This window comes from Marmota monax, unplaced genomic scaffold (genome assembly GCF_021218885.2).
Source record: "Marmota monax isolate L192 unplaced genomic scaffold, Marmota_monax_Labrador192_F-V1.1 WCK01_AAM20220418_F8-fsc00118, whole genome shotgun sequence".
Taxonomy (NCBI): domain Eukaryota; kingdom Metazoa; phylum Chordata; class Mammalia; order Rodentia; family Sciuridae; genus Marmota; species Marmota monax.
Genome location: NW_026695231.1, coordinates 555,330 through 581,297, shown reverse-complemented (window position 1 = coordinate 581,297; position 25,968 = coordinate 555,330). Strand labels below are relative to the sequence as shown.

Below are 25,968 nucleotides of genomic sequence, written 5' to 3'. Positions count from 1 at the left end.
TAGTCATACTTGTCTCTTTCTTCCTTGCCAAAAGCAAAACCTGCTTGGTAAAGGCCATGGGCAGAAGCAGAGAAGCTGTTTCTCTGCAGACATAACTCTGGGAGCCAGAATGTGCTGGGATCTAGTCTGAGCAACGACAGAGCTGACATCTAGAGAGGGAAGGAGGGGCCTGGGGTGGGCTTCTGGTACGTCCCACTTCTGGCAGCCCTTCTTTTTGTTCTCATCCATGTCCCTCTTTTTTCTCCCCATATCCAGTAGCCCCACAACCCCTTCCCTGGATCTGCAACTCAGAAATATCAAGGTTTAAAAGAAAATGGGAGTCGGGCACATTGGTGCACGCCTGTAATCCCAAGCAGCTCGGGAAGCTGAGGCAGGAGGATCACAAGTTCAAAGCCAGCCTCAGCAACAGCAAAGCACTAAGCAATTCTGCAAGATCCTGTCTCTAAATAAAACACAAATAGAGTTGGGGATGTAGCTCCGTGGTCAGGTGCCCCTGGGTTCAATCCCTGGTACCCACCCACCCTCCCCCGGAAAAAAAAGAAAACCAGAAGGGAATTGCCCCTCCTCATCTAACTCAATCCATTTTAAACTTTAGTCAAGATACCTCCCCTCTCAAGTCTCTTTCCAGCCTCCAAACAGGAGCCCCAGCTCATATTTGACTAGTTACTGGGAATAGGACATAATGAACACGTTTTTGTCTTCTGGTTTCTTTATCTGAAAATAAACATTGTAAAACCATTCCCTGCTTACCATGTAGGATTAACGGGCTTGTGTAAAAGCAGTTCACCATTCCCAAGTCACTCTTGTCACAAGATCTAACTGAATCCTTTCAACAACCTTGTGAGATAGGTGAGGATGCATTTTTACTCTCTTTTATAGATGAAAACTAAGGTTCCCTGAGGACCAAGGATCTATCCAGCTGCACAGCCAATCTGTGGCAGAGCTGGGACTCAACTAAGACTGTGTGCACTGTCCCCGTCATGGCCAGAGGTTCAAGCAGCATTTCTCCCAGTATAATTATAGCTCAAGTGTTTGCCAGTGGATTATTGCTGGTTACTCTGGGCATCCTTGGCAGCTCTGATCTGTCATATCTTAAGTGGGTCATTATGACCTAAGAAGTAGGTGTGGAATTGCTAGTCCTGGGGCTAAAACAGGAGGGTTAGCCAAGGAAAAGGATGAGCCTGCGGGTATTTCTGATGCCACCATCCACTGATGGCAATCATACTTTTGCTGGGTACAGTTGACTACAGAGTTTTAGGAAAGTCATAAATTCTAACAATCTCATTTTATGGGTGACAAAACATATATCCAGAAAGGTTATAAGACATGCCCAAGGTCACATGTCTTAGCTTAAGTGGCCAAGCTGGTTCCAGACCCAGGTTTCCTAAATCTAGATCCAGTGCTCCTTCGGTTCTACCTGGCTTCCAGGCTGTTCCTCTAGGGCCATCTGGAGCTTGGCCCTTTGGGTGTGTACACAACTCAGAATCAGCAGGGTAAGAGTAATGGGGGGGATGTGCCTAGTGGATCCTTTTCTATATTTGACCCTTGATTGAGGATAGTTCTCTTGGGGATCATTGTCTGTTCAAATGCCAAATCCAGGACACAGCTTTGTCACCATAGGCTAGGACAACCCCACAAATGTGTGTGCTGAGCCTCGTGTTGGGGAAGAGGAATATTACTCACGACTTGTCTCGCCTGCCAAGCCTTCTTGGGGGGCTTGCTTGTCTCCTTCGGGGGGACAGGGATTTTCCCCGGGTTCTCACTTGGGTTGGAGAGCGGGCACTTGCAGGTTTCAAGATCTGGAGGAGATACGAGGCATCAACCACACTGTTTCCTAAAGGACCCCCACCCCATATCCTCCTACAGCACAGCATCCCAACCCCCAGCCCACCCATGATCCCACAGTTCAGAGGCACCGACAGGAAGACTTCCAGAGCGACACACATTCCTCCCTGCACTGACAAGAAGGGCACCGCTTCCCAGAGAGCCATGTGGGTCATCACATCCCCTTTTCCATGGGAGACAGGGGAACTGAGTTAAATGCCTCGCCCTCCTGGGGCTGCTTGGTCTCTAGGCAAGATTCTCTGCTCAGCTGCACTGCCTCAGGGACCAGCATGTTCGTCCTCAGAATCTCCCAGCCCAGGTACACAGAGTGGCTGCAGTTTATCAAAAGCTCCACTCCAGGGCCAACAGAGTGAAGATGGCAGGCCCCCAGGTGCTGAACATAACCAAGCCTGAAGTTAGCATAACCCCCACCCCAGGACTTTAGTGTGTGCAGGGGCTTTTCTGTAGTGACCCCACAAGCCCTGGAGGGACATGGATAAGCTGGCATCAAGTCACTGCAGAGAAACCTGGAAGAGGGAAGAAAGGCTTATAGGTATGTTCTATCTAAGGCCTGCCCCGTGAACACTCCCTCGTTGGCTATTGTGACGCCTGATTAGAATTTTATGTCAAAGGGCTTTGCAATTTAGATGGCAGACCAAAGACGTAATGTGACTCTGAAACACATCATAAAGCAGGGAGACCAACTCTTCCTGGTTTCCCTGGGTCTTTCCTGGTTTGTTTTGTTTGGGTACCAGGGAATGAACTCAGGGGCACTTCACCACTGAGCCACATCCCCATGCCTATTTTGGTTTTTATTTGGAAACAGGGTCTCACTGAGTTGCTTAGAGCCTCACTTTTGCTGAGGCTGGCTTTGAACTCATGATCCTGCCTCACCCTCCCGAGCTGCTGGGATTACAGGCATGTGCCACTGCATCTGGCTCCTTTCCTAGTTTTTTTTTTTTTTTTTTTTTTTTTAGTTGTAACTGGACACAATGTCTTTATTTTATTTATTTATTTTTATGTGTGCTGAGGATCGAACCCAGGGCCTCACGCGTGCTAAGCGAGTGCTCTACCGCTGAGCCACAATCCCAGCCCCTCCTTTTCTAGTTTTAATATTGAAAAACCTGTCCTGGAAAACCATTCAGTTCCAAGCACACTGGAACAATTGGCCACCCTACTGTATGGTGAAAACAGAACAAAACTAGAGCTTTAATGTGAAATGACTACATTTTACATCTGATTTCACAGAAGAAATCGCAGGCCAAGATATTGCTTTAATTTTAAGATCTAATTTGGTTTTCGTTCTGATTTTTGAGAAACAATTGTCCTCTCGATCCTAGAGGGGACTGGTTCTAGGAACTCCACAGATTACCAAAATCTATGGTGTAGTATTTGCATATAGCCTACACAATCCTCTCAGGTACTTTAAATTACTTGCAATACCTAACACAATGTAAGTACTATGAAAACAGTTGTTACACTGTATTGTTTAGGGAATAATGACAATACACAGGTCTGTATATATTCAGAACAGATGTAATTTTTTCCCAAATATTTTTAATAAGGTTGGTTGAAACTGCAGATGCAGAACCCACAGGTATGAAGGGCCAACTATGTTACATACAAAGAGAGACTTCAATTGTCTTTATCAAGTAATAAATGACTTATATTTCTGAATTTACTAGTGTGACCACCAAGCAAGATAACCTCAGGAAACTTGTGTGACCATCCTAGAAGTTTGAGGCCTGGAGCAAAAGGGGTAGAGGTGCGGGTACGGAGAGAGAGGAAATGGGAAAAAGGCATAAATTTGTGTTGCCAGCACCTACCTTCATTCTCATGTCCCTGGCGTACTTCTCCAGCTCCTTCCTTATGTCAGCCCTCAACATCTTGGAGACATTGAGGACCAGCTGCTTCCACTCAATGGGTTGGAAGCTATGAGGCTCATGGGGGACATACAGCCCAATCTTGACCTTCTTGACTGTGTGCAGGTATTTCTTGTAAGAGTCTTCAAAGTCAAAGATAAGGTCACTCAGAGTCCGAAAGGTCAATGGCTTGTCCATCAGCTCAGCCCTTCTGCTCATGCCCAGTGAGCCATAGCGGCCATTGCAATAAATCCCCAGCACAACATGGTGAAAGTAGTTTCCTGAGAAGTAGGTTTTAAAGCTGATGGGGAATCGCTCGATGGAAGGCTGTCCATTGGTTAAGTATCTTAGACGATTTGAGTCAAGGAAGGAACAAAGGTCTTGAAAATTCACAGAGGACAGACTCCCAAGAAAGGAAAACAAACTCATAGGGGTCAACGAGCCTATACTTCTGCCTCTGAGCAGGCCGACATCTAAGCTTTCTAGATCTTTTGATAAAGGATCCACTTGATATCTTCAAGTATCAACTAAATGGTACATACCAAAACAGAATTAATATGGGACAAAGAGAACAGCTTGCCATCTTTAGTAATTAAATGGAAAACAAAAAAATGCAAAACATAACATGAAGGCACTTTTTCCTTGCTTGGTTCTCTACGGGGGATTAAGAGCTCTTCAAGGTGTCTTTGTTTTTCTTCTTCTTTTATGCAGTCAGAATGATGTGCTAGACTACCTTGTGTGAAATAGACCAAGAATACGCTGGAGTCCAAAGTGAGAAATGAAAACCAGAATCCAGGCAATAGAGATGTGAGAGGCAGGCTGGTGGATGATCTAGATGGCAAGGGCCAGAGAACAGTCATAAGGGGTCAATATGTACCTCATCTGGTCCTCCCAGGCCCCGGAGTACCCGTGCCAGAGGGTACTCCTGGGGTACCATGCGGAGCAGCTGCCTCCACACCCAAACTCCAAGGCTCCTCTCAGTCCCCAGTCAATAGGCAGGCTCTCTCCACTCACTGGCCCATTTGGATTTAATAACAGTCTCTTATTGTTACCTTGGTTTTGACCTAGCAACTCCACAGGTGCAGCTTCAAATAATGGTCCCACTGCCTCCTTGTACAGAAACGATGGACAAGAGACACTGCATTCTCAAGTCCATCTTGAAATCCCAACCAGTCCTGCTGAGGCTGTGAGTCCCTCTGCCCAGCTTTTCTGGAGAGGGCTATTGAAAACTCCTCTGAAAGGCGGGGGGATATAATGTCACTCCTCTGCTAAAAATATTTGGAAAATACTAATCCAGGTGCTCATCACAGAGTCCTGTGCATAGTCAGTGTTCATAGCAGGTGCCATTCTCCACTCTAAGAATGTGTTTTCACTAATGCTGGCCTCCTCTCCAATTCCATGCAGTGGCCAGAATGACCTATTTAAGTCAAAATTTGGTATATGTCACTCTTCCACTTAAAAGTTTTCAATGACTCATCTTCTCCAGGACATAGTCCACATCCTGCCACGATTTGACCCCTGCTCATTACACCTTTATACAATCCCATTTTCCCCCTACCCTACCCTAGCTATAACACTGATGGACAGGAGGACCCTTGATAGCTCCGTGGTAAAGTGCTTGCCTTGTATGTGTGAGGCACTGGGTTTGGTCCTCAGCACCACATAAATATAAATAAAGATATCATGTGTCCATCTACAACTAAAAAAAAAAATTTTAAGAAGTTAAAAAACAAAACAGAATTAACATATGATCCAGCAATTTCATTCTGTCCCCCCAAAGCTTATTAGATTATGAGAGCTGTGACCTAATGAGTGGATTAGTCCATTTGATGGATGAATAATGTGAAAGGACTATCCACCTGAGTGGTAACTGTAGGCAGGTAGGGTGTGGCCGGAGGAAATAGATCACTAGGGGTCCCTGGCACCTCTCTGTCCTCTCTCTCTTCCCTCTCCTCTCCTCTCTCTCTCTCTCTCTCTCTCTCTCTCTCTCTCTCTCTCTCTCTCTCTCTCTCTCTCTCCTTCCTGGCTGCCATGAGCTGAGCAGCTTTCCTCCACCATGTCTTGCCTCACCTGGGGTCTAAAGTAATGGAGCTGGCTATCCAGGTACTGAACCCCTGAAACCACAAACCCAAACATACTTTTCCTCCTCTAAACCGGTGCCAAGTAGTCTGGTCACAGCAATAACAAGCTGACTGATATCAGTTAGTCACAGTACCCAAAAGAACTGCAACCAGGGTTTCCAGACATCTGTACCCTGAGGCTCACAGCAGCATTAGTCACAATAACCAAAGTGGAAACAATCCAAACGTCCACCAATGGATAAATGGATAAACAAAATGTAGTATCTGTACAACAAACAGTATTATTCATCCTTTTAAAAGAATGAAATCCTGGGCTTGGAGTTAGCTCAATGGTGGAGAGCTTGCCTAGCATGCATGAGGTCCTGGGCTTGATTACTAGTAGCCAAAAAAAAAGAAAGAAAGAAATCTTGTAATATGCTAAAACATGAATAAACGCTTGCAGATACGATGCCAAGTGAAATAAGCCATACAGAAAAGGACACAATCTGTATAATTCCATTCATCTGAAGTGCCTAGAATAGTCAAATTCATAGAGACAGAAGGCGGATCGTGGTTGCCAGGGGCTGGAAGGAGGCAACAGGAGCTGTTTAATGGGTGTGCAGTTCCAACTGGGGTGATGAGAAAGTTCTGGATATGAACGGTAATAATGTCACACAAGATTACAGATAGACTTAATGTCACTGAATTATATATTTGAAAATAGTTAAGATGGTTAACTTTGTTATATATGTTTTACAATAAAAAAACAAGACCAAAACACGGTGTGATACCTGCCATAAGAGAGGCAAGCCTAGTAATCTGTGGGTGGACAGAAGTGGAGCCTCAGCACAGCAACACTGGAATTAGTCTTGGAGGACAAGTATTCAGCTAGGTAGGGAAGTGGGAGTGGGGAGGAGACCGGAGAGACCACTAGACCACCCCATCACAAGTCACCGATCTCCAGGACTTGTTCCATCATTATGGCAGTCAGTGAAGCCTTGGGTGAGAGTAGGGAAGCAGCCTGAGTTTTTCCTTAGGAAGGAAAATAGCAGCACTCAAACCTCTGGATAATCTCCTAGCACCTTGTGTCTGGGGAAATGCTGAGGCTACCTCTCATATCGCACCTGTAACTTTCACAAAAAATGGTTCTTTAGCACCATGAGCAGGCCTACCACAGTCGGTGAAGCCCTCTAAAATTGTTGCTATAATTCAGAAAATAATTTAGAACCAAAGATCTATGTATCCAGCATGCATGTAAAAGTATATGTATATGTGCTTCAGCAAGATTTAAAAAAAAAAAAAAAGTGGCTCTTTGGGAGAAAATCCTGAACTTGGGAAAAAAGTACAAAAAGAAAACAAGGCAGAAAATGTCAAGGGACACAGTGTGCAGCCAAATATACAGCTTCTGAGTCATCCAGGTCTTTTCCTGGACCTGCACAAGGGTCTGCGGGAGACACAGGTGATGCCCAAGCCATCCTTCACTATCCCTGAGGGCAAAGCAGGACACAGAGATGCTGACGCACAGCAAAGAGAAGACAAAGATGCTGCAACTTTTAGAATTTAGGTCTGTGTTTCTTGTCTGCGTCCCAGAGTCAGATTTCACTGTGTTCAGCAGTGTGAGCTCAATCTCTCCACCCTCCCCACCTTCCCTGGACTGTTCTGAAATGTAACACGGATAAGAACAAAGGAAAAGCAAGAGTACAAGCCCAGAAGTTTTGTCACAGATCTATTCCCTGCAATCCCCAAAGATTGCAGATAATTTCAGTGACAGGGAGCTTAGATGCAGAAAACTGTGCAGGAGTGTGGGGAGGAGGGGCGGATAACTCTATGCAGGTGCACTTAGATGTCCAGCAGCAGAGCCTGAGGTTAGCTCATCCATCCAGAAAAGGGCCTGGGCTAGTGTTCTTCACTGATCTCCACCAGATCTCTGGCCAATTGTTCGCCCCTATTAAACTTGCAAGAGGCTCTGCTAAACAGCTGTGGCTCATTCCTGTCACTAAAGAGTTGGGGCCCTCAGCCATCTGTTGCCCTGACCCTCAGCCCTGGCCTCCTGCTGCGCTCCCCAGGCACACATTTCATCTCCTTTGTGGGAAGCTGGGAGCAGGCATCATTGCATAGCTGGGGAGGGGCCTCCAAGAGGCTCAAGTTTCTGGGGTTTTTTGTTTTGTTTGTTTGTTTCAGAAGTCCACCAAGGCACCTGTGCACAATCTGGTTTCAGATCAGACCTTCCAGTGCTCCACAGACAGCAGAGGCAAGAAATTCCCCCTCCCATGACAATGTCCAAAGGCATTCCCCCTCCCATGACAATGTCCAAAAACAGACTAGACCAATCCCGTGTCCTGCTGATTGCTAGAGCTCCTTTCTCTTCTGCCTTTCCTTTGACCTCTCTGACTTCCCCTCCTGAGTCTCTCTCATAAGTTCTTTGCATCCAACTAGACCAAAAATACTGAGATTTTTGTCCTTGATCATTTTCCCTTCTAACGTCTTGAACAGCAGCTACAACCCCCCAAAATATCCCAGCTCCCAAATCAGTATTTCTAGTGTAGATCCTCCTGGTGAGCTCCACTCTCCAAACAGCCCATCCTGCATCCTGAATTCAATGCCTCAAACTCAGCTAGTCCAAATCTGAACTCAGGTCCCCATAAATCTGATACTTCCCTCTAAGTCCTTCCCTTGGTGTGTGACCCTATTTATTATGCAAGCCAGAAATATAGGGTTCCTTCTTTCTCATTTAGCTCTTCACTTCTCAGCAGTTCACAAGTGTTGGTTCACTTCCAACCCCTTCCCTCCTCCTTCACTGCTACTTCCTGAGTTCAGGTCTGCACTGAAGTGAAGTATCCACTTCTCTGTCACTCTCACCCCTCCAGCCCATCCTCCACACACTGTCACCCAATCAGGAAACCTGTATTTGTTGATTGCTTATTAACTCCTGCATTCATCTAGTCTCCAAGTTCTGTACATTCTGCCTCCTTACCAACTCCTGAAACCATCCCCTCAACTCCATTCCTATCACCAGGGCCATGGTCCAAACATCACCCTTCCTCCTGTAATAGCTCCCAATGGGCTTTGCAGATCCAGTCCCAGCCTTCTCCAACTGTCCTTTTTCAGTCTATCCTTTAGAAGGCTACTCTCACCTGGCACACGCTTGTAATAGTAGCAGCTCAGGAGGCTAAGGCAGGAGGATCACAAATTCAAAGCCAGCCTAAGCAACTTAGAAGACCCTGTCCTAAATTTAAAAAAGGACTGGGGATGTGGCTCAGGGGTTAAGCGCCCCTAGAACCAAATAAAATAAAATAGAAAGCTATTGTCTAAAAAGTACATATGATCATGTCACTTCTTTGCTTCAGAACTTCCATCTGAGCTGTCCACTTCCTTTTAGGAAAAGATAACTTCTCAGTACAGCACACAAGGACCCAACTGGTTCCCCCATCTCTCAAGCTCATATCTTACTCTGTTTCCTTTGCCACCATCCCTTCCAGCCATCCACCCAGAGAACTTGGAGTTTCTTTGCTCTTCTATCTGATCATGTTCAATTACCATCAGCACCAATAAGTGTCATCACGGTTTTTCTGGACTGCACTCCTCTCAGGTTGAAGAGCCAAGAGTGTGGTGGAAAATGGAACAGAAAGTGTGAGAGAGACCAGACCCTTGTGCCAGCTGTGTTCCATCAAGTGGGAACGCACTGCCTCTGCTTGGTCTCCTCCACAATCTGCCCTTACGTTTTCCTTGGAGATGGTTTTGGCGACTAGCCCTCTTGTTACTGATTCCACTTTCCCTTGAGTGTTTTTCCTGTGACAATGTCAAATTAATGCAAGAAAGAAACATTCTCTTTCTCTCTCTCTAGTCCCTCTAAGTTAGAATTCTCCTTGTGACCAGGGAACCTGCAACCCCACTGGCCTGAGAGCCAGCCCTCATAGAGGATAGAGCTAACAGTTTTGACTACTGTTGGTCCAAGAAGCCAAGCATTGATTTGGTTCAACTCCCAAAGTAAAAGCTAAAGAGAAGCACCAGAGTTTGATCCCTTCATTCAAAGAGAAATGGGCATCATCTCTGTTAATTAAAGATGTTGAAGGTGCAACAAGCCCCATAGTTAGGTCACCATCTGTGCAGTAACTGTAAGCATACATAACTTCAAGGATACATGCCCAGGATGACAGCTTCAAGGCATTTGATAGGTAAGGACTCTCGGGTCATTTCTTTCGCTGTTTCCATTAACCTGTAGGATAGAACACAGCAAAGGATTCTCAGGACTTAATTATGCAGTAGTCAGTCTGTCTATCAATTCATCAGCATGCCTGTCTCTACCCTAGGCACCATGCAGGAATATAGGGGAAAGAGAGAGCTTGATTCACAGGAAGACACCAAAGCGTATCTGCACTTGGCAGAACTAAAACCCTCAATTCTCCACTCTCTTCTCCAAGAGTTACATCCCAGAGGTGAGTGCCAGTATTCCATGGCACATTCCCAATGGAACAGGCAAATGAGGCCTCAGAAAGTGAATCTTACAAGCTTCCAATGCAGAGAGTCAGACTTCACCACTAGACACAGCAGTTGGAGTGGCTCAGTCCTCAGCCCCACCTTCAACCTGGGCCCAGGGACACCCTCTACATATACCCCCAACTGATTAGGATATCTGAGCACCAGGATATAGGACTAGAGGTTGGGAGAGGGAATTGGCAGCTCTTTTTGGTAGGAGAGAGAGAGGGCATCTGGCCCACAGATCATGCACCACTTACCCACTCAGCGGTCTCATTTTCCTAATTTCAAAGAACTGGGTCCCTGTGTGATTATATCTGTGTAAAGTATGTAAAGGAAAAGTAACAGAAAACTCCAAAGATCCCAGTCACTCAGCAGAGGAAAATATGCATTCTGGTTTCTCAATGGGGTTAAACAGCAGGAGCTTTTCAAAGATAGACAGTAGCCAGTAGCCTCTAATTCTTCACTGTCCTGTCATAAAGTTTAATCTAATTTTTAACTTAGGTCTAAGAGAACCTTGGACCTTTGTAAGCTCTGTTAAATCCTGATTAGTTTTATATATATATATATATATATATATATATATATATATATATATACACACACACACACACACAATCTTAATTTACCTACTAGACTACAAGTTCTTTGAGAGTTGGGACTGTTCTTTTATCATCTTTATATCCCCATAAAGCTTGGCAGAATCCCAACATAAGTTAGCAAATTTTATTAAATGACTAAGGAAGAAGTGAATGAATAGATGAATGGAGAGATTGATGAAGGGATGTCAGGAGAGAAGGGTGAAATGGAAGGATGCACGGATGGAAGGATGAAAGATGGATGGAAAGATGGATGAATAGGTGGAATGGAAGGATGGATGGAGGAAAGGAGGATGGATTCAGATGCACGGATGAAATGGAATGAAGGGTAAATAAATGGCAATAAGTTTTTTAATTGCACACAGACAGAATGCAACAGAGTTTACTCTAGAAACATCACTTTCATGGCTGCACTGACACTTAACATTGATGACTAAACCTAAAAAGATGGCACCACCATCCACATCTAGAATTTAGCCAGCTACCCAGAAGTTCCCAGGAATTGGTAAACCTGCACCAGGTGACTCTGGAGGAGATCAATGATTTCCTAATGTTCTCTGAGTCTGGATCTTGATTTTTCTCACTCTATGGAAAAATCGCTTTGTGTGTTTGGCTTTTTTGCCTCAAACCAAATCATAGAAAAAGTGCGTGTTGGGAGGGCACTAAGGAAGCAGGAACACGTAGAGCTACTGCAGCCCAGGAAGGACTTGTGGGACGGATGCACCCCTGAGTGAAAAAAGCAGCTGCAGAGGAGACACTTCACACCCTCCTGAGAGGGGCTGGGGTCCCTTCCAGCACCAGTGTGTCTGGCCTCTCGGACACAGGCACATGTGACAACCATCTGGGGAGCTCAAAAGCAGACTCTAGGCACCAACCCTGGAAACTGTGATTTCAGGCCATGCCTCTTAACCATAGTTGCCATTCAAACTCACCCTAACTCAGATCACTGAGTTCAGAGCTGCAGGGTGTGGGGCAAAGGACAGTTTTCACGAACTCACCAGCTTGGGAGTTACTGACTAGGCTGTGAGATTAACCACGAACAATACAGGCTTGGTGGCATTTCTGAAAACACCATGTACAAAATATTAGAGGTAAAAGAGAAAATGAGGGACTAAATATTCTCATTCTAAAGTGATTTTTTTTTTACTTAAACCAAAGATTTACTCAAAAAGTGGGGTTCCCAGTAAATATAAAGAATTCAATTGGCAAACATGCAGCTATATGCTCAACTTTCCCTGTTTATATATTTAATGTATACATCCAGTACATAAAGTAAGATAAACTGATAATTAAATAATGAAAAACTACCTGACCACCCTTCTCTCAGTTCTTTACAATGGATAATTGAGACCCTGAAAGTGAATGGGTGGAAATAGTCTTCCCAGCACACTCTCTGCAGAGGAAGGTATTCATTCTCCCCTGTGCTCTTCAGAAGATTTCTCCCCATCTAGCACAGCCAGTGAGGCACCTTTCTTTCCAGAATCCCAAGCAAAATCAGCACACCAGTTGGCTGCCACTTGGAGGCTGTATCAGGGGAAAACAGGATTCATTTTTTCATGACTCCACAGCCAGCTGAGACCATCTATAGTCAGGTCTGGACCCAAGCAATTCCCAGAATTGACATCTGCTACAGTGTCCAGGCCAAAGTAGTAGGGGGTCCCAATGAACTAAACCAAAATCAGGTCAGAAGAAAAAGTCCTTGCTTGGGCTGAGGATGTGGCTCAAGCGCTCACCTGGCATGCACGGGGCACTGGATTCGAGCCTCAGCATCACATAAAATAAAATAAAAATGTTGTGTCCAACAAAAACTGAAAAATAAATATTAAAAAATTCTTTCTCGGGACTGGGGATGTGGCTCAAGAGGTAGCGCGCTCGCCTGGCATGCATGCGGCCCGGGTTCGATCCTCAGAACCACATACAAACAAAGATGTTGTGTCCGCCAAAAAAACTAAAAAATAAATATTAAAAAAAATTCTCTCTCTCTCTCTCTCTCTCTCTTTAAAAAAAAAAAAAATTCTTTCTCTAAAAAAAAAAAAAAAGAAAAAGTCCATGCTTTGCTTTCCTGGAGTGATGGCTCCAAAGGCCAGGAGCACATCCCAACAGCCCCCTGGTGATTTTTCCTGCCCCTTCTGCCATCAGTGATCTTCTTCAATTGACCATCACAGAAGTTCAGAGAAAAGAAAAATTAAAATGCAGATCCTTCAGGGCAACAATGAAACTTAGCTGAGTACATGCTGCAGGGCTGAAGGGAACATGGGCAAGTGCTACACAAAGCACATACAATTTGCCCCCATCAATGCCATCCCAGCCCAGACTCATTCTCTTGCCTCTCTGGCTTGGTGATCCTTGGGAAGACTAAGTCCTAGATAGAAATAGAAGCCATTCTCATTTGTCACCTTTTGGAATATTTGATGAAGAGTAGGTCACCTTTGAAAAGAATCAGCTCTTGGGATTCAGGTCTACTCTGGCAGGAGTTTGTGCTTCTGGACTACAAAGAACTCCCAAGTGAACTCCCAAGTGGATCAGCAACCATACCCATAGTCTTCCCAGGGCCAGAACTGTTGACCTCCCTCTGGAGGTTGCTTCCACCTTCTCCTGCTAATATCACCGCAGGACTCCACTGAGAAAATGTCACATGGGGGAGCTGGTGATCCATGAAATGGGAACTAAGGCTAATCAAGTAATCTCTCTACCCAAATGAGCAGAAATTGGTGTTATTTCCATCTGGTAACACTCAGCCCTATGGGAGAGGTGCTGATGTTTCGTCCCTTTAGAGGAGACCCAAAAAAATCCACCAGAAAGAGTCTTGCCTATAATACAGAGAAGAGGAGGCTCTTTTGGAATATGTTGGCCAGGTGCTTGGTGCTTTCTGAAGTCCTTTTGGCCTCAAGGCTGGATAGGAACAGACAAATAGAAATCAAAGCAATGTGACGGTTTTGCAGGACAGGCTAAGTTTCATGTCTATGGAGAAAGAGCAAGGGTCAACAGAAGCTTGGCCTCCCGGACAATGTGCTGTGGCCTGCTCCCCATTGGACACCTATGCTTGGTATAATCCCAGAAGTGTCTAGAGGACCATCACTTCTGCCCCTTCGTTCCCACAGGGTTGCTCATGAGGAGCCCTCTGAACTGATCTAATCTTGATTGTCAACAAGCCGAGGACATGGAGATCAAAAAAATCTAGCTAGTCTGAACCAGCCTGGGCCCACAGGGTTCCTCAGCAATTCTTCAAGCTCAAGTCGGGGACAGGACCCCCACTGCAGAGCCCCAACCAATTTATGCAGAATCTGAGCAAGGTCACCATCCTGGATTGCTGTGGGAGCCCAAAGCAGCATGGGGTAGGTCTCTTGAGATCATGAGTGACCAGGGACCAAGGTAAATAAGTGAGAGAAGAAATAAAAGAAAAAGAATAGGGGGAAGGGGAAGAAAGACAGTTGGTTCAGTAGAGGAAGAGGGGAGGAGAGTAAGTGACCAAGAGGAAGGAAGCAGAGAAAAGGAAGAAGATGTAAGGAAGAGGGGATCTCACGGAAAGCCCAGGAAAGGGGAGGGAAAAAGAGAGGCCAGAGGGTCTGGCTCACTGTCCCCTTGCTGTTCTTGCCCACATCCTACTTAAAGGAAGAAGGGCTGATCATTGCAATTACATCCTCTGTTATCACTTTCAGACTCTCATCTGGGGCCTTCCTGTATGCCTCACCAGCCTTAAAGACCAACTGGGGACAGACGTGACACCAGACTTACCATCCCCAGACCCCCAGCCAGGTCCACTCAGATGCCAGGTGGAAGGATACTGTAGTGTCTTCATGTAATTTTGTATTGCCTGCAGCCAGTCTGGAATCGTCATCGACAGCCTGTAGTTTGGGACCTGGGGTATTGAAGGCTGTAGAGAAATAGAGAAGGATCTTTTTGTTGAGGAGATAGCTTCTGGGGGCAGGCGCAGAGCTATAACTACCAGAGAAGGAGCTGCTCCCGAGCGCAGATAACCACCTTAGCATGCTCACTTGTTCCAAGGGTGCCTCCTCCACAAGGTCTCCCCAGAATTGCCAGTGCATCAATGGAAGTTCTCCCTCTATACATACTCTCTTCTGGGTCATGGGGGCTCCCTGTGGCTCTCCTGGTGTTGTGTTAACACAACTGGCCTCTCCCGTGGGAGCCTAAGCACTTCCTTGAGACCAGGGGCCATATACTCCCCACTGAGTCTGGCCCAGGTGGACACAGAAGTGCTCCATTCATGGCCACACTTTTACTGTAAAACACTTTTTTTTTTTTTGGTATCAGGGACTGAACTCAGGGTAACTTGACCACTGAGCCACATCCCCAGCCCTATTTTGTATTTTATTTAGAGACAGGGTCTCACTGGGTTGCTGAGCACCCCACTTTTGCCGAGGCTGGCTTTGAACTAGCGATCCTCCTGCCTCAGCCTCCTGAGCCACTGGGATTACAGGCATGCGCCACCGCGCCCGGCACATGACACCTTTTGTTGCACGGCTAATGATGACCCAGTTTATGGGTCATCACTCCAGGTCTTTATTTACACAAAATGCAGGTACACGGTGCCCTACAACATAGTGCTAAGGGCCCCGTTCTCAATATACTTCCCTGCAACACCCATTGTATTCTGTCCCCTAAGTCCCACAACCAAGTGGATTCAGAAAGATTCCTTTTCTTGCCTTGATTCTTCCTGGACAAGTGCAGCTCCTCTGACTCATAAAAATCCATGGAAAGGAAAAGAGCAGCACCCAAACCTCTGGGTAACCTCCTAGCACCCTGTGTCTGGGGAAATGCTGACGCTACCTCTCATATCGCACCTGTAACTTTCATAAATCATAGTCCTTTAGCACCATGAGCAGGCCTACCACAGTTGGTGAGGCTCTCTGAAATTGTTCCTATAATTCAGAAAATAATTTAGAACCAAAGATCCATGTATCCAGCGTGCGTGTAAAAGTATGTATGTGTGCTTCAGCAAGATAAAAAGAAGTGGCTCTTCGGGAGAAAATCCTGAACTTGGGCTTTTACCCAGAGGACACCCCAGCCAATTTTGTTTCCTAGTCTACCTTTTGGTCAACACTCAAGTATATGAAGTTCTAACCCCTGCCAGGGAGAGAAAGGACCAAAGGCAAGCAAGGACTGGGAAGGGGAAGGAAAGTGCGTCTCCTGGGAAATTTAGAGCTAAGACGCCCACTCAGCTCTGAGCAACCCTGTCAAGGAGGCCAAGAGCAAGAATAAACAGAGGTGTCCAATTAAGCGACTCCTGGGAAGCAAGAAACAACATATGGGCATGGTTTTGTCTTGTACGCATGTTAGATTTTTTTTTTTTTTTTTTGCACTGGGAATTGAACTCAGGGGCACTCGACCACTGAGCCACATCCCCAACCCTATTTTATATTTTATTTAGAGACAGGGTCTCACTGAGTTGCTTAGCACCTTGCTTTTTGCTGAAGCTAGCTTTAAACTAGTGATTCTCTTGTCTCAGCCTCCTCAGATGCTGAGATTACAGGGTGCCTGGCATGTTAAGATTCTGCTTTGGTTTGGTTTTGTTTTATTCCCCATTATGTGTTTCTCAGTCTCCTTGCCTCTGCTGTCTGGTGGGGTAGAGTCATTGGTGAGAGGAACTATGGACCCAGGAAGGAGAAAGGAGGTTCCTTAGCCTCTTAGGAAAAAGTAGAACTGGTTAAAAGAAAGATAGTCCCATCCATGGAGAAAACAGGACCAGGAAAGCCCTAGGATAATACTAAGCAGATAGAAGGGGAAGTTGCTGGTAAAGAGATTCAAGGACAGCCCTGGGAAGCCTGGCTGGGCAGCAGAGCCAGATGTTGCCTAGGACATTCCTGGCTGTTTCCCTGACAAGTTCCTATGGGGCAGCAGGCTCTTTCCATACTTCTGCCCCTTTGGCTACATTTACTGCAAATGTGCCTTAACCTTCATTTCCGATCTTGCCTCTAATCTATCTTGGCCTTGAGACATACTACTTCACAGCCAGCGTTCCTTCAGCTGAAAGTCACACTTTCTACCTCACAGTTAAGGATTATGTGTGAGTCCTGTGTGTGTGTGTGTGTGTGTGTGTGTGTGGTGTGGCTAAGTGGCAGTACTTGCAAACACAACTGTTCTGCAAGCTACATTTTCTTTACAACATCTCAACTCAAATGAATCACATTCCAGCCTGAGAGAGTTATTTTGAGGAGCAAATGTTTCAATTTGAACACACACACACACACACACAGAGTCAAAATAAGAAGTGAGCAGGGTTCAGTGGTACATATCTGTAGTCCCAGCTACTTTGGAGGCTGAGACAGGAGGATCTCTTGATCCCAGGAGTTCAGTGCCAGCCTGGGCAACATAGCAAGAATCCATCTCAAAAACAAAAACAAAAGCAAAAAAAAACAGGCAGGGCTGGTGATATAGCTCAGTGATAGAGCACATTCCTTGCACTAGTGAGGCTCTGGGTTCCATCCCTGGTATCACCAAAAAAAGGGTTAGGAAAGAACACTTGCATTTCTGCTCAACAAACACCAGGAAGTGTCAAGCTTATCCCTGCTTTTGTTTTTGTTTCTTTTCAGAAACATCTACAAAAACCCATACCTGGAATTCTGGGTAAAAAAAACGTGCCAGAAATTTCACAGAGAAGTAAAGAAAGAAGGGGAGATTTGAACAGACATTTTCTTAGCATCTCCTATGTTCCAAGCTCTAGGCCAGATACAGAGGGGACAGAAAGTACAGGAGCAGAGGAAGGGAGGAGGGAAATTACAGTTTATGAAGCCATGAGCATTTCTCCACAGGCAAGTGCTGTTTGTACCTACTTCATGGAAAAGTTGGTAAATGTGGGGAAGTGGGAGGGTAAACCTCTTGGGAAACTGTGCACAGCCAGTGACACGGTTCAGAGTTCGCTGCAGGGCTGACCACCAAATTATTTCAACTCCCCTGAAGCTCCACAGGCTGAATGGTGGGGGTGGGAGTCAGGCGACAGCTGGTCCTCAGAATAACAGCCCAATGGCGCCCAAGGGCTTTTCAAGACAGCTGCATGGTTACCTCAGCCCGGCTGTGAGCAGAGTCCTAGGGCTGCGGCCACATTTGCTCCCAGTCGGGAGGACAAATGTAGACATTCCCCAAACCCAGGCTGGGGAGCTGAGCTGTGGTGGGGAGAGGAGCAGAGACTGCTGCGGGGATGATGTCATCGGCTACAACTCACCCGACGTCTGGGAGAACTGGCGGGGGCTCAGACGAGGGGGGCAGTTTCCAGCTGGTGCCTTAGGCTGCCAGGGTTCCCATGGGACCTGGACTATAAGGCCGGGTGGGCTCTTTGGGGTATTATCACAAGACACACAATCAGGTTCAAATCTCTGCTGTCACCTACCAGCTATGGACCCTGTTTGGAGCTGCATGACCTCTCTAAGTCTCCGCTTTCCTCCTGATAACAGAGGAATCATATCATTACCTGTTTTAAACCTTCCAGGCTGGTTGTGAGGTTACATGAGCTAATGTGTAAACATTCAAAGGTGTTAAACTGTAATGGCTCATCAACAACAGGTTCTCAGGGGTCTAGACCAGGGAGGCCTGTAGAGTCTGCACCTTTCTAGAACTTGAAAACAGAATCAGCAGGGGCCTGAATTCTCAGATACTCAGAACTTGGAATCACGAAGATGTCTTCTCACACTAATGGAAGATGAAAACACCCACATTCCCCTGGGGATGCGTGGTGACAATAAATTAATATCCTTAATTCATGAAGAGTTCATACAGAACGATAAGAAAACTCTTTAGGCCTCAATGGAAAAAAATAGAGCCCCCAAAGGTGGAAGCAACACAAGGGTCTATGGATGAATGAAAGGAATACGCACAATGTTGCACGTACATACAGTGGATAGTTATTCAGGCTTAAAAAGGAAGGAAATTTTAGTACATGCTAGAACATAGATGAACCTTGAAGACATTTGGTAGGGGAATAACCTTGTCATAAAAGGGCAAATGTTGAGCCAAGTATGGAGGCACATGCCTGTAATCGCAGCCACTTGCGAGGCTGAGACAGGAGAATTGCTAATTCGAGACCAGTTTCAGCAATTTAGTAAGACCCTGACTCAAAATTTAAAAAAATAAAAAGAACTGGCAATTCGTGGTAAAGCTCAGTGGCAAAGCTCTCCTAGGTTCAATCCCCAGTCCTGGGGGTGGGGGGGAAGCAGGGGGCAAATATTGTATAATTTCTCTTGAATGAGGATTATAGAGTTGCCTGATTCATAGGAAGTAGAGACTGACTGTCAGAGGCTGGGTTGAGAAGGAGATGAGGAGATCGTGTTTTTAATGTGTACCGGTGTCAATGGAGGAAGATGAAAAAGTTTTGGAGATGGATGGCAGTGACATGAATGTACTTATTGCGACAGAACTGTGCACCTTGAATGGTTAAAATGGTAAATTATGTTATATAGGTTTATCACGATAAAAAGATCACAAAAAGAAGAAATGCAGAGGGAATAAATATTTGAAAAAAACATTCAAGCTCGCTAATAATTTAAGAAATGCAAATTGAAGTCCCTGCAAAATGTCATTTTCCTCTTCCCTAGATAGCAAAGACATTTTGAAATGCAAATACCCAATGCTGGTGAGGATGCTCTCACCCAACAATAATGGAACATAAATTGGTGCGACCTTTTCAGGAAAAGCCCAGGGCACACCGTTTTTCTTCTCCCTGACTGGGGTCCGAAGGGTCCTTCCTCATGCTGTTTCCTTGCCAGATTTCATCATACTCCAACTTTGATTTTCCATGGCTCTTCCCCCCCAGGGTCTCATATCCTGCCACCTACATCCTGCTCAGCAAACCACAGCTAAGTTGATGAAGGCAGAATCTAGAGGGAACAGCTCAGACCTAACCTCTCCACAGACAAGGGCCCTGGGAGGTTTAGTGGACAGGAAAGAGGGGGAAGGGGAGTGGGCAGGAAGACTGTTGTTCAAGAAGACGAAGAATGAGACAAACCACAGGCAAGACTTCTGCAGACAGCCTCTCTTCGACTCCATTCTTGCCAAACACAATCTGTCAGGAGAAAGCAAGGGGAAGGGATATGGATGAGCACAGGTGTGTAGCTGGCACTGTCATGGTGGAGAGAAAGGGGAGGCCAGGAAAGGAGCCAGAGAGGCAGCAAGAGGCCCAGGCACTAGCAATCTTTGACAAGAATGAGGAGTAAGCAAAGGCTTTTGTCTTCCCTGCTCTGAAAAATATACTGCACAGGCATCAGGCAGAAGAATCTTCCTGGCAACTGGGGAGAAGCAGCACAGAGCAACCAGCACCCATGATCTCAGGGTGGGGCCCAGGGTTCTGCATCAGGAGCAACCTCAAATCTGTTAATGGTGGCTTGGTACAGAGGTCCTTGGGCAGAGCAGGGTGCACAGACAAGACAGACAGTTCTGAATCCAGGGCAGAGGAGGGAATTAACTGCCCGTGTGAGGCCTCTGGGGGCCCATGTGGAGCCCCCTTTGCAGCAAAGTCTCAAGTCCCAAGAACTCACACTTGTTGGCTGAGGCAAAATTCAGACCTCTAAACATGAATTCTTTCCCGGTTTAGAATCAATGTGAGAATGAGAAACAAACGTGTGAGGGCTGCAAGAAACACTGGATGTTTCCTGCTGAATCCATCTTGGTTTCCTGCCTGAGTGGGGCCAGCCCCAGGCAGACAGAAGTGCTAGGAGTGCTTCCACTTTCTCTGCCCCTCCCTTCCCATCTTCTAGAAACCTCCAAATGATTCTTGCTGTTTCCTTCATTCTACCCCACTGTCTCACATGTGGAACACGTATAAACACATAAATTGAGCAAGAATTATACCACTTGTAGTAACTCTGAAATAATTATTATGCTCACAGAATTGAAGACTTAAGAACTCAATGGGTCAAACTATCCCTGAAAAACCTCAGATTTGACCTGTTCAAGTGCTAACTTCAGACTCAGCAACCACCAGAGAAGAGGCCTGTAGTCACAAATTTGGAAGAAGGATCTCAGTGAACACTCTTCTTTCAATCAAGAGGAGACAGCTGGACTCTCAGGCAAAGCTGACCATGGCCACTAATGGAACATCCTGTAGACAGGAAGGGTCTGTCATTCATTCCTTCTCCTAGGCCCTTGAAACCTTTCCCCGTCTACTTCTTTTTGCTTGTTAGTGCATCTTCAATTGCCAAAAAAAAAAATAGTTAAATGCCTTGAAATTCTCCGACCTTTCTCCACAACCACTACCCTACCACTGTTCTTTCATGCTTCAGGGGGACTTTGATTTGCAGGAAGGAGGAAAGGACTTGGTCCCAGAGAAGAGTCTGCCAAATTAAGCACAGGAAATTGCCCCTGATCCAAGAGGAACACAGGAGCTTTTGACATCATTCCCATGTCAGAGACTGGGCAGGGGTCAGGGTTTGCAGAAAGGTGGGCCCAGGGAGATACCATCTGACCACTGAAGATAGAGAGCCAAGCATTAAGAGGCAAGGCTGAGAGAGAGAAAAATGTTAAGCCCTTTCCCTAGGTTCAAAGACCAACTGCCCGAATTTGGGCTGGCAGAGTCCTGGCTTAACTGCAGTTTCCATGTTCCTATAAAAGTACAGTAATGATGCAGCTGACATATAAAAAAAGGAACATTCTGAGCCAGGTGCCTGTAATCCCAGCAACTCGAAGGCTGAGGCAGAAGGATTGCAATTTTGAGACCAGACTCCGCCGTAACTTAGTGAGGCCCTAAGCAACTTGGTGAGATCTTGTCTCAAAATAAAAAGTAAAAATAAAACAGGCTGGGGATGTCAAAGGTCAGTGGTAAAGCACCCGGTTTCAATCCCAAGTATGAAAAATAAAAGAAAAAGAAAAAAGAAACATTCTCTTTTAAGAGCATAGCTTTCAGCTATAATAGTAGGTATTAAGTACAGATATCAGAAAATAGAAATCTATGTTCTAAACTGTTCAGACAACATTGAGGATATTGTATTTTACATGTGCTTATTTCAGAGGACTGATGACAAGCTAGCAATTGTCCTTAGAAAGAGGACAAGAATGAGTTAGTCTGGGAACTATGACACATAAGAAAAGGTAAAAGGCACTGTCAGTAGACACAGAGGACTAAAGAATAATGTGAAATGTCACAGTTCTAAGGGTTCTTCATCCAGTGGGCTCTAGTGTCACACAGGTCAGCATTAGAGACCTGCAGACTCCTGGATCATGACATCATGGGATTTGAGAGTTGCAAAGAACATTACATGAAATCAGCTCTACTTTTGTTTTATAGATGAGAAAAGTAAGCCCAGAGATTTTAAGTGAGTGACCTGGTCACAAAGCTAGCACAACCAAAACTAGAATTTGGTCCCTAATTTTTACTTCAAGTGCCTTCCACCATAAGAGCCTTGTAGCCTTCAGGGTTGCTGTGAATAATAGCAAGGAAGTCAGCACACTGCGCACTGATTCAAAGGGCAATACAAGAGTCCATAGTGAAATGTGACTGAAGTGGTGGTGGATTTCTGTTTAGTCTAAGAAAAGAGCTTCCTCACATTCAAATCTGGCCAGTCCTGGAATCACCTGCCCTGGGAGGTGACAAGTAAGTGTTCAGGAAGAGGAAGGGAAGGGGTTCAGTGAGATGGGAGACTATTTTACCTACTAAGATTCCATGATTCCTACATGGAAAAGTACTACAAGGATGGAAGAAGAATGCACAATTAGAGACCAAGACAGTAATAAGTGTGCAAGTTAGAAAGGCAACCCAGGACAGTAGCATCTAGCCTCTGTTCCCTGTGACCTCATCTTCTAGGCTTAAGGGCTCCAGCTTCTCAAGTAAGTAAAGAAAAATTGTGAAGTCAGAATTGTCTCAAAATATAAAGTAAAAATAAACCAGAAACAGGACTGTTTAAGAGAATGGAGCATGGGTAATTTTGGTTGACACTCATGCGGACAGGTTCTAGGTGGGCATACTGAAGATCTCCTTGACCAGAAGAGTAATAAAATACTCCAACTGATGCTGCAGGAAGTTTAGAGGCCCTGTCACACCCCCAAGGGCACACAGCCTTCTAGCCTGCAGGCTCACATGCTCAGCTGTCACCAAATTCTATCAGATGGCCCTCTAGGACTCTGGTCTTGTATACCTAGACCTACTCAAGAATCTTCTCAGCCATACCAGTGTCCCCAAGATCCAGGGGAAACTATCCACCATAGTAACTCCCAAGCTCTGCAGCATTTCTCTCCAGTTTCATTTTGGTATTTTATATAATGCTGTTACTCCCACCAGGGAACATCTTCCTCCCTCTGACACAATATCCTTGGCCCTCAAGCCCAGTCAGCTCACTCCTGAGCCTCTTTCTTTATCCAGTGAGACTAATTCATCATGTGTACTGGAAAGTCCCTTTTAAGCCACTGCCAAAACTCTTTTTTTTTTTCTTGGAGTCCAGATACGCTGTAAAGAGACAGTTCACTGTTTTGCAAGTTTCAGAGGTGAAAGTCACTGTCATAAAAAAAAAAAAAAAAGGCAAAAAGTCTAGAAATGATTCACACTGAGAAGTCTGACTGGTTGATTGCAAATTCATTCACAGCTTAATAAATCATTTGCTGGGGGTGGGGGGCTGGGAGGATGGGGGAAGGAGCGAGAACTCCAAAGAGGACAAGTAGAGTGGTATCCTTGGGGTCTATGCATTTTTGGCATCGCTGGTGTTACCTGGTGGCGCTAGTCTTTGCTGAAGGGGGATGGACATGGGACTGAGTAAATAACAGTTTGGAGATTCAAAGAAACCTTGCCACAATCCTATCATATAGTTCCAGGATGGTGCTCCCCCATTTCTAAGGCTTCCAAGGCAAACATGACAATTAGGAAAAGGGCTGACAAGAGCAATTGGGAGGAGGGAGTTTGTAGCAGGACCAATGACATGGAGATTGACTCTATTTGCTCTGTTCTGGTTGAAATGGTCCCATCATTGCCCATCCCACCCTCTCATGCGAAGCCACTGACCTTTGCCAAGAAGGCGGCGTTCCTGATAGCGCCCACCATTTCTCCCCCCTTGGGGTGCACCTTGGCCACGTGCATCCACATGCGCTCCCAGGTGTGGCTGTCGATCGGGAAGCCGCTCTTGTTAACGTGAAACATCACCCCACCGTCTTTGTCCTCCTCCTCCGAGCCCCCGCTGGTGGCGAGGCTCACGGGCCGTGCGTGGCTGCTCCGGGACCGGGTGCCTTTGGAGCCTTTGGGGTGGGGGCAGCGGAGAGTGTCGGCCGCAGAGCCGGTCATGGTGGGGAGAGGGCGCGGGGGACAAGGTGAGGGGGGTGCTCGGCAGCGGCAGCAGCGGGGGGCGTGTGCGCGCGGGCGCGGCGCGGGGATCAGCGCCCCGCGGGGGTGGCCTTTTCCATGCCTCTCTCTGCGGCAGGACGCGCCAAGGGGTAGCGGCGGCGAGAGCTCCGCGGAGGCGGCCGGGCTCCCGGCTTACGGGCCGTGCCTGAAATCAGTGGAGACAGCAGACACCACGGCTAAGTGGACATCCAGAGGAACAGAGTGGGAGCCCTGGAGTGTCTCCACGTCACCTCCCGCTGCCCCTTGCACGCTGACAAGACCCCCTTCCCCCAAGGAATTGAATACGAGCTTTCAGCCTTCCGATTACACAGAAAGGCAGCTTGAATTTGCCACAAAGCTTCACACACACCTAAACACCAGGGTGTGGGGGAAACGAGGAGCATGGGGGATGCGGAGTGGACCGTGTAGGCAGAAGAAAGACAGCCCGTGGTGCGTGAAGACACAGGAGGTCCCCGCAAGGCTCCACTCATTCCTGGGTCCCAGTAGTGGACGATAGAGGAGACGAGCCCAGAACGTGCCGACACGTGAGCGCCCAGGGCTAACGCGAGGGCGCTGCAGCAGCCTCCGCTTGCAAAGGTAGCCCCGCTTCTCCCAGAAAACCCTCCCGGACCCCGGCAGGAGAAGGGGCGCCCCTAGCCCTATGTTCCAATGGAAAGAGCTGCATCCGCCTCCCGCACCCCAAATTCCAGGGCCAGGTACCTGGAGCGACTGACCGCAGGCGGGGCTCGGAAAGGGCGCGCGGCGCTCCGGGACCTACCTCGGGATGGTGGGCTTCATTGCTGCGGAGCCTCTCCGGGCGGCGGGGGCTGCTGCTTCGGCGCCTGCTGCAGAGCCTGGGACTGGGGCTGCTGGGGCTGCTGGGGCTGCTGCGGTCGTCGCCTCATTCCATGTCCCATTCTCGAATGTTATTCTGTGACATATAACCGAGTCACCCGGGCAGCCGCCGATGTTCCGAATGCGTCCATTGGCCACCGCAACAAAGAGGGGCGGGTCCCGGCTCGGGACTCTACAACCCAGAGCTCGGCGACGCTCTGATTGGCTCCAGCGCATCTCAGGCGGGAGGAAAGCGGAGTAAGGGAAGCTGGGCTGCCACGCGAAATCCGATCTCTCTAGTGTCCGGGAGCCCCGCGGGGCTGGAGCATTTGTCCATGGAACTTAAGATTTAGTTTTGGGCAACGTGAGGATTTGCAACTGTGGGAAGCATAGGAGAAGCAAAACCTCCCGAAGTAGAGAAGCGACTCTGGGGTAGAGAAAGGGTTGTAGGAACAGCATTCCCTGAAAAAGGCTGGACAGTCCACTGCCCCTACCCGGGATGATGGGTGATTCCGGAAGTAGCTCTTTATATGTTTGCACAAAATTCAATATTTTTTTAAAGTGCTACAAATTTCTCCCGAATTATCAAATGGGCACAGCTTTGGGTTTTCTGTTATTAGTGATAATTAATAAAGTCCCTATAAAACGCAAAATGGATCAAGGAGCTTGATATCAAATCAGAGACACGGCGTCTGATGGAAAAAAAAGTTAGCTACGATCTACATACTGTGGGGTGGGGCTCCAAATTCCTCAATAGGACACCCATAGCACAAGAGTTAATAACTAGAATCAATAAATGGGACTTACTCAAACTAAAAAGTTTTTTCTCAGCAAAAGAAACAATAAGAGAGGTAAATAGGGAGCCTACACCCTGGGAACAAATCTTTACTCCTCACACTTCAGATAGAGCCCTAATATCCAGAGTATACAAAGAACTCAAAAAATTAGACAATAAGAAAACAAATAACCCAATCAACAAATGGGCCAAGGACCTGAACAGACACTTCTCAGAGGAGGACATACAATCAATCAACAAGTACATGAAAAAATGCTCACCATCTCTA

The 25,968-nt window shown here is 46.5% G+C and overlaps 1 protein-coding gene across 2 annotated transcripts in view; it reads right to left on the bottom strand.

Annotated features, from left to right (window-relative positions):
* The window catches only part of Vash2 (vasohibin 2), a 36,321-nt gene extending 11,282 nt beyond the window's left edge, over positions 1–25,039 (bottom strand). The window contains exons 1-7 of one of the 2 annotated variants that reach the window (XM_046438397.2): positions 24,849–25,039; positions 23,756–24,236; positions 14,607–14,695; positions 10,483–10,539; positions 9,888–9,962; positions 3,651–4,032; positions 1,684–1,799 (exon numbers count right to left, since the gene is read on the bottom strand). In XM_046438397.2, coding sequence (XP_046294353.1) covers positions 1,684–1,799; positions 3,651–4,032; positions 9,888–9,962; positions 10,483–10,539; positions 14,607–14,695; positions 23,756–24,031 — 995 coding nt within the window. In that variant the 5' untranslated portion in view covers positions 24,032–24,236; positions 24,849–25,039. The remainder of the gene's footprint in view (positions 1–1,683; positions 1,800–3,650; positions 4,033–9,887; positions 9,963–10,482; positions 10,540–14,606; positions 14,696–23,755; positions 24,237–24,848) is intronic. The other variant, XM_046438398.2, reaches the window with a different exon arrangement.
* Positions 25,040–25,968: the final 929 nt, after the last annotated feature.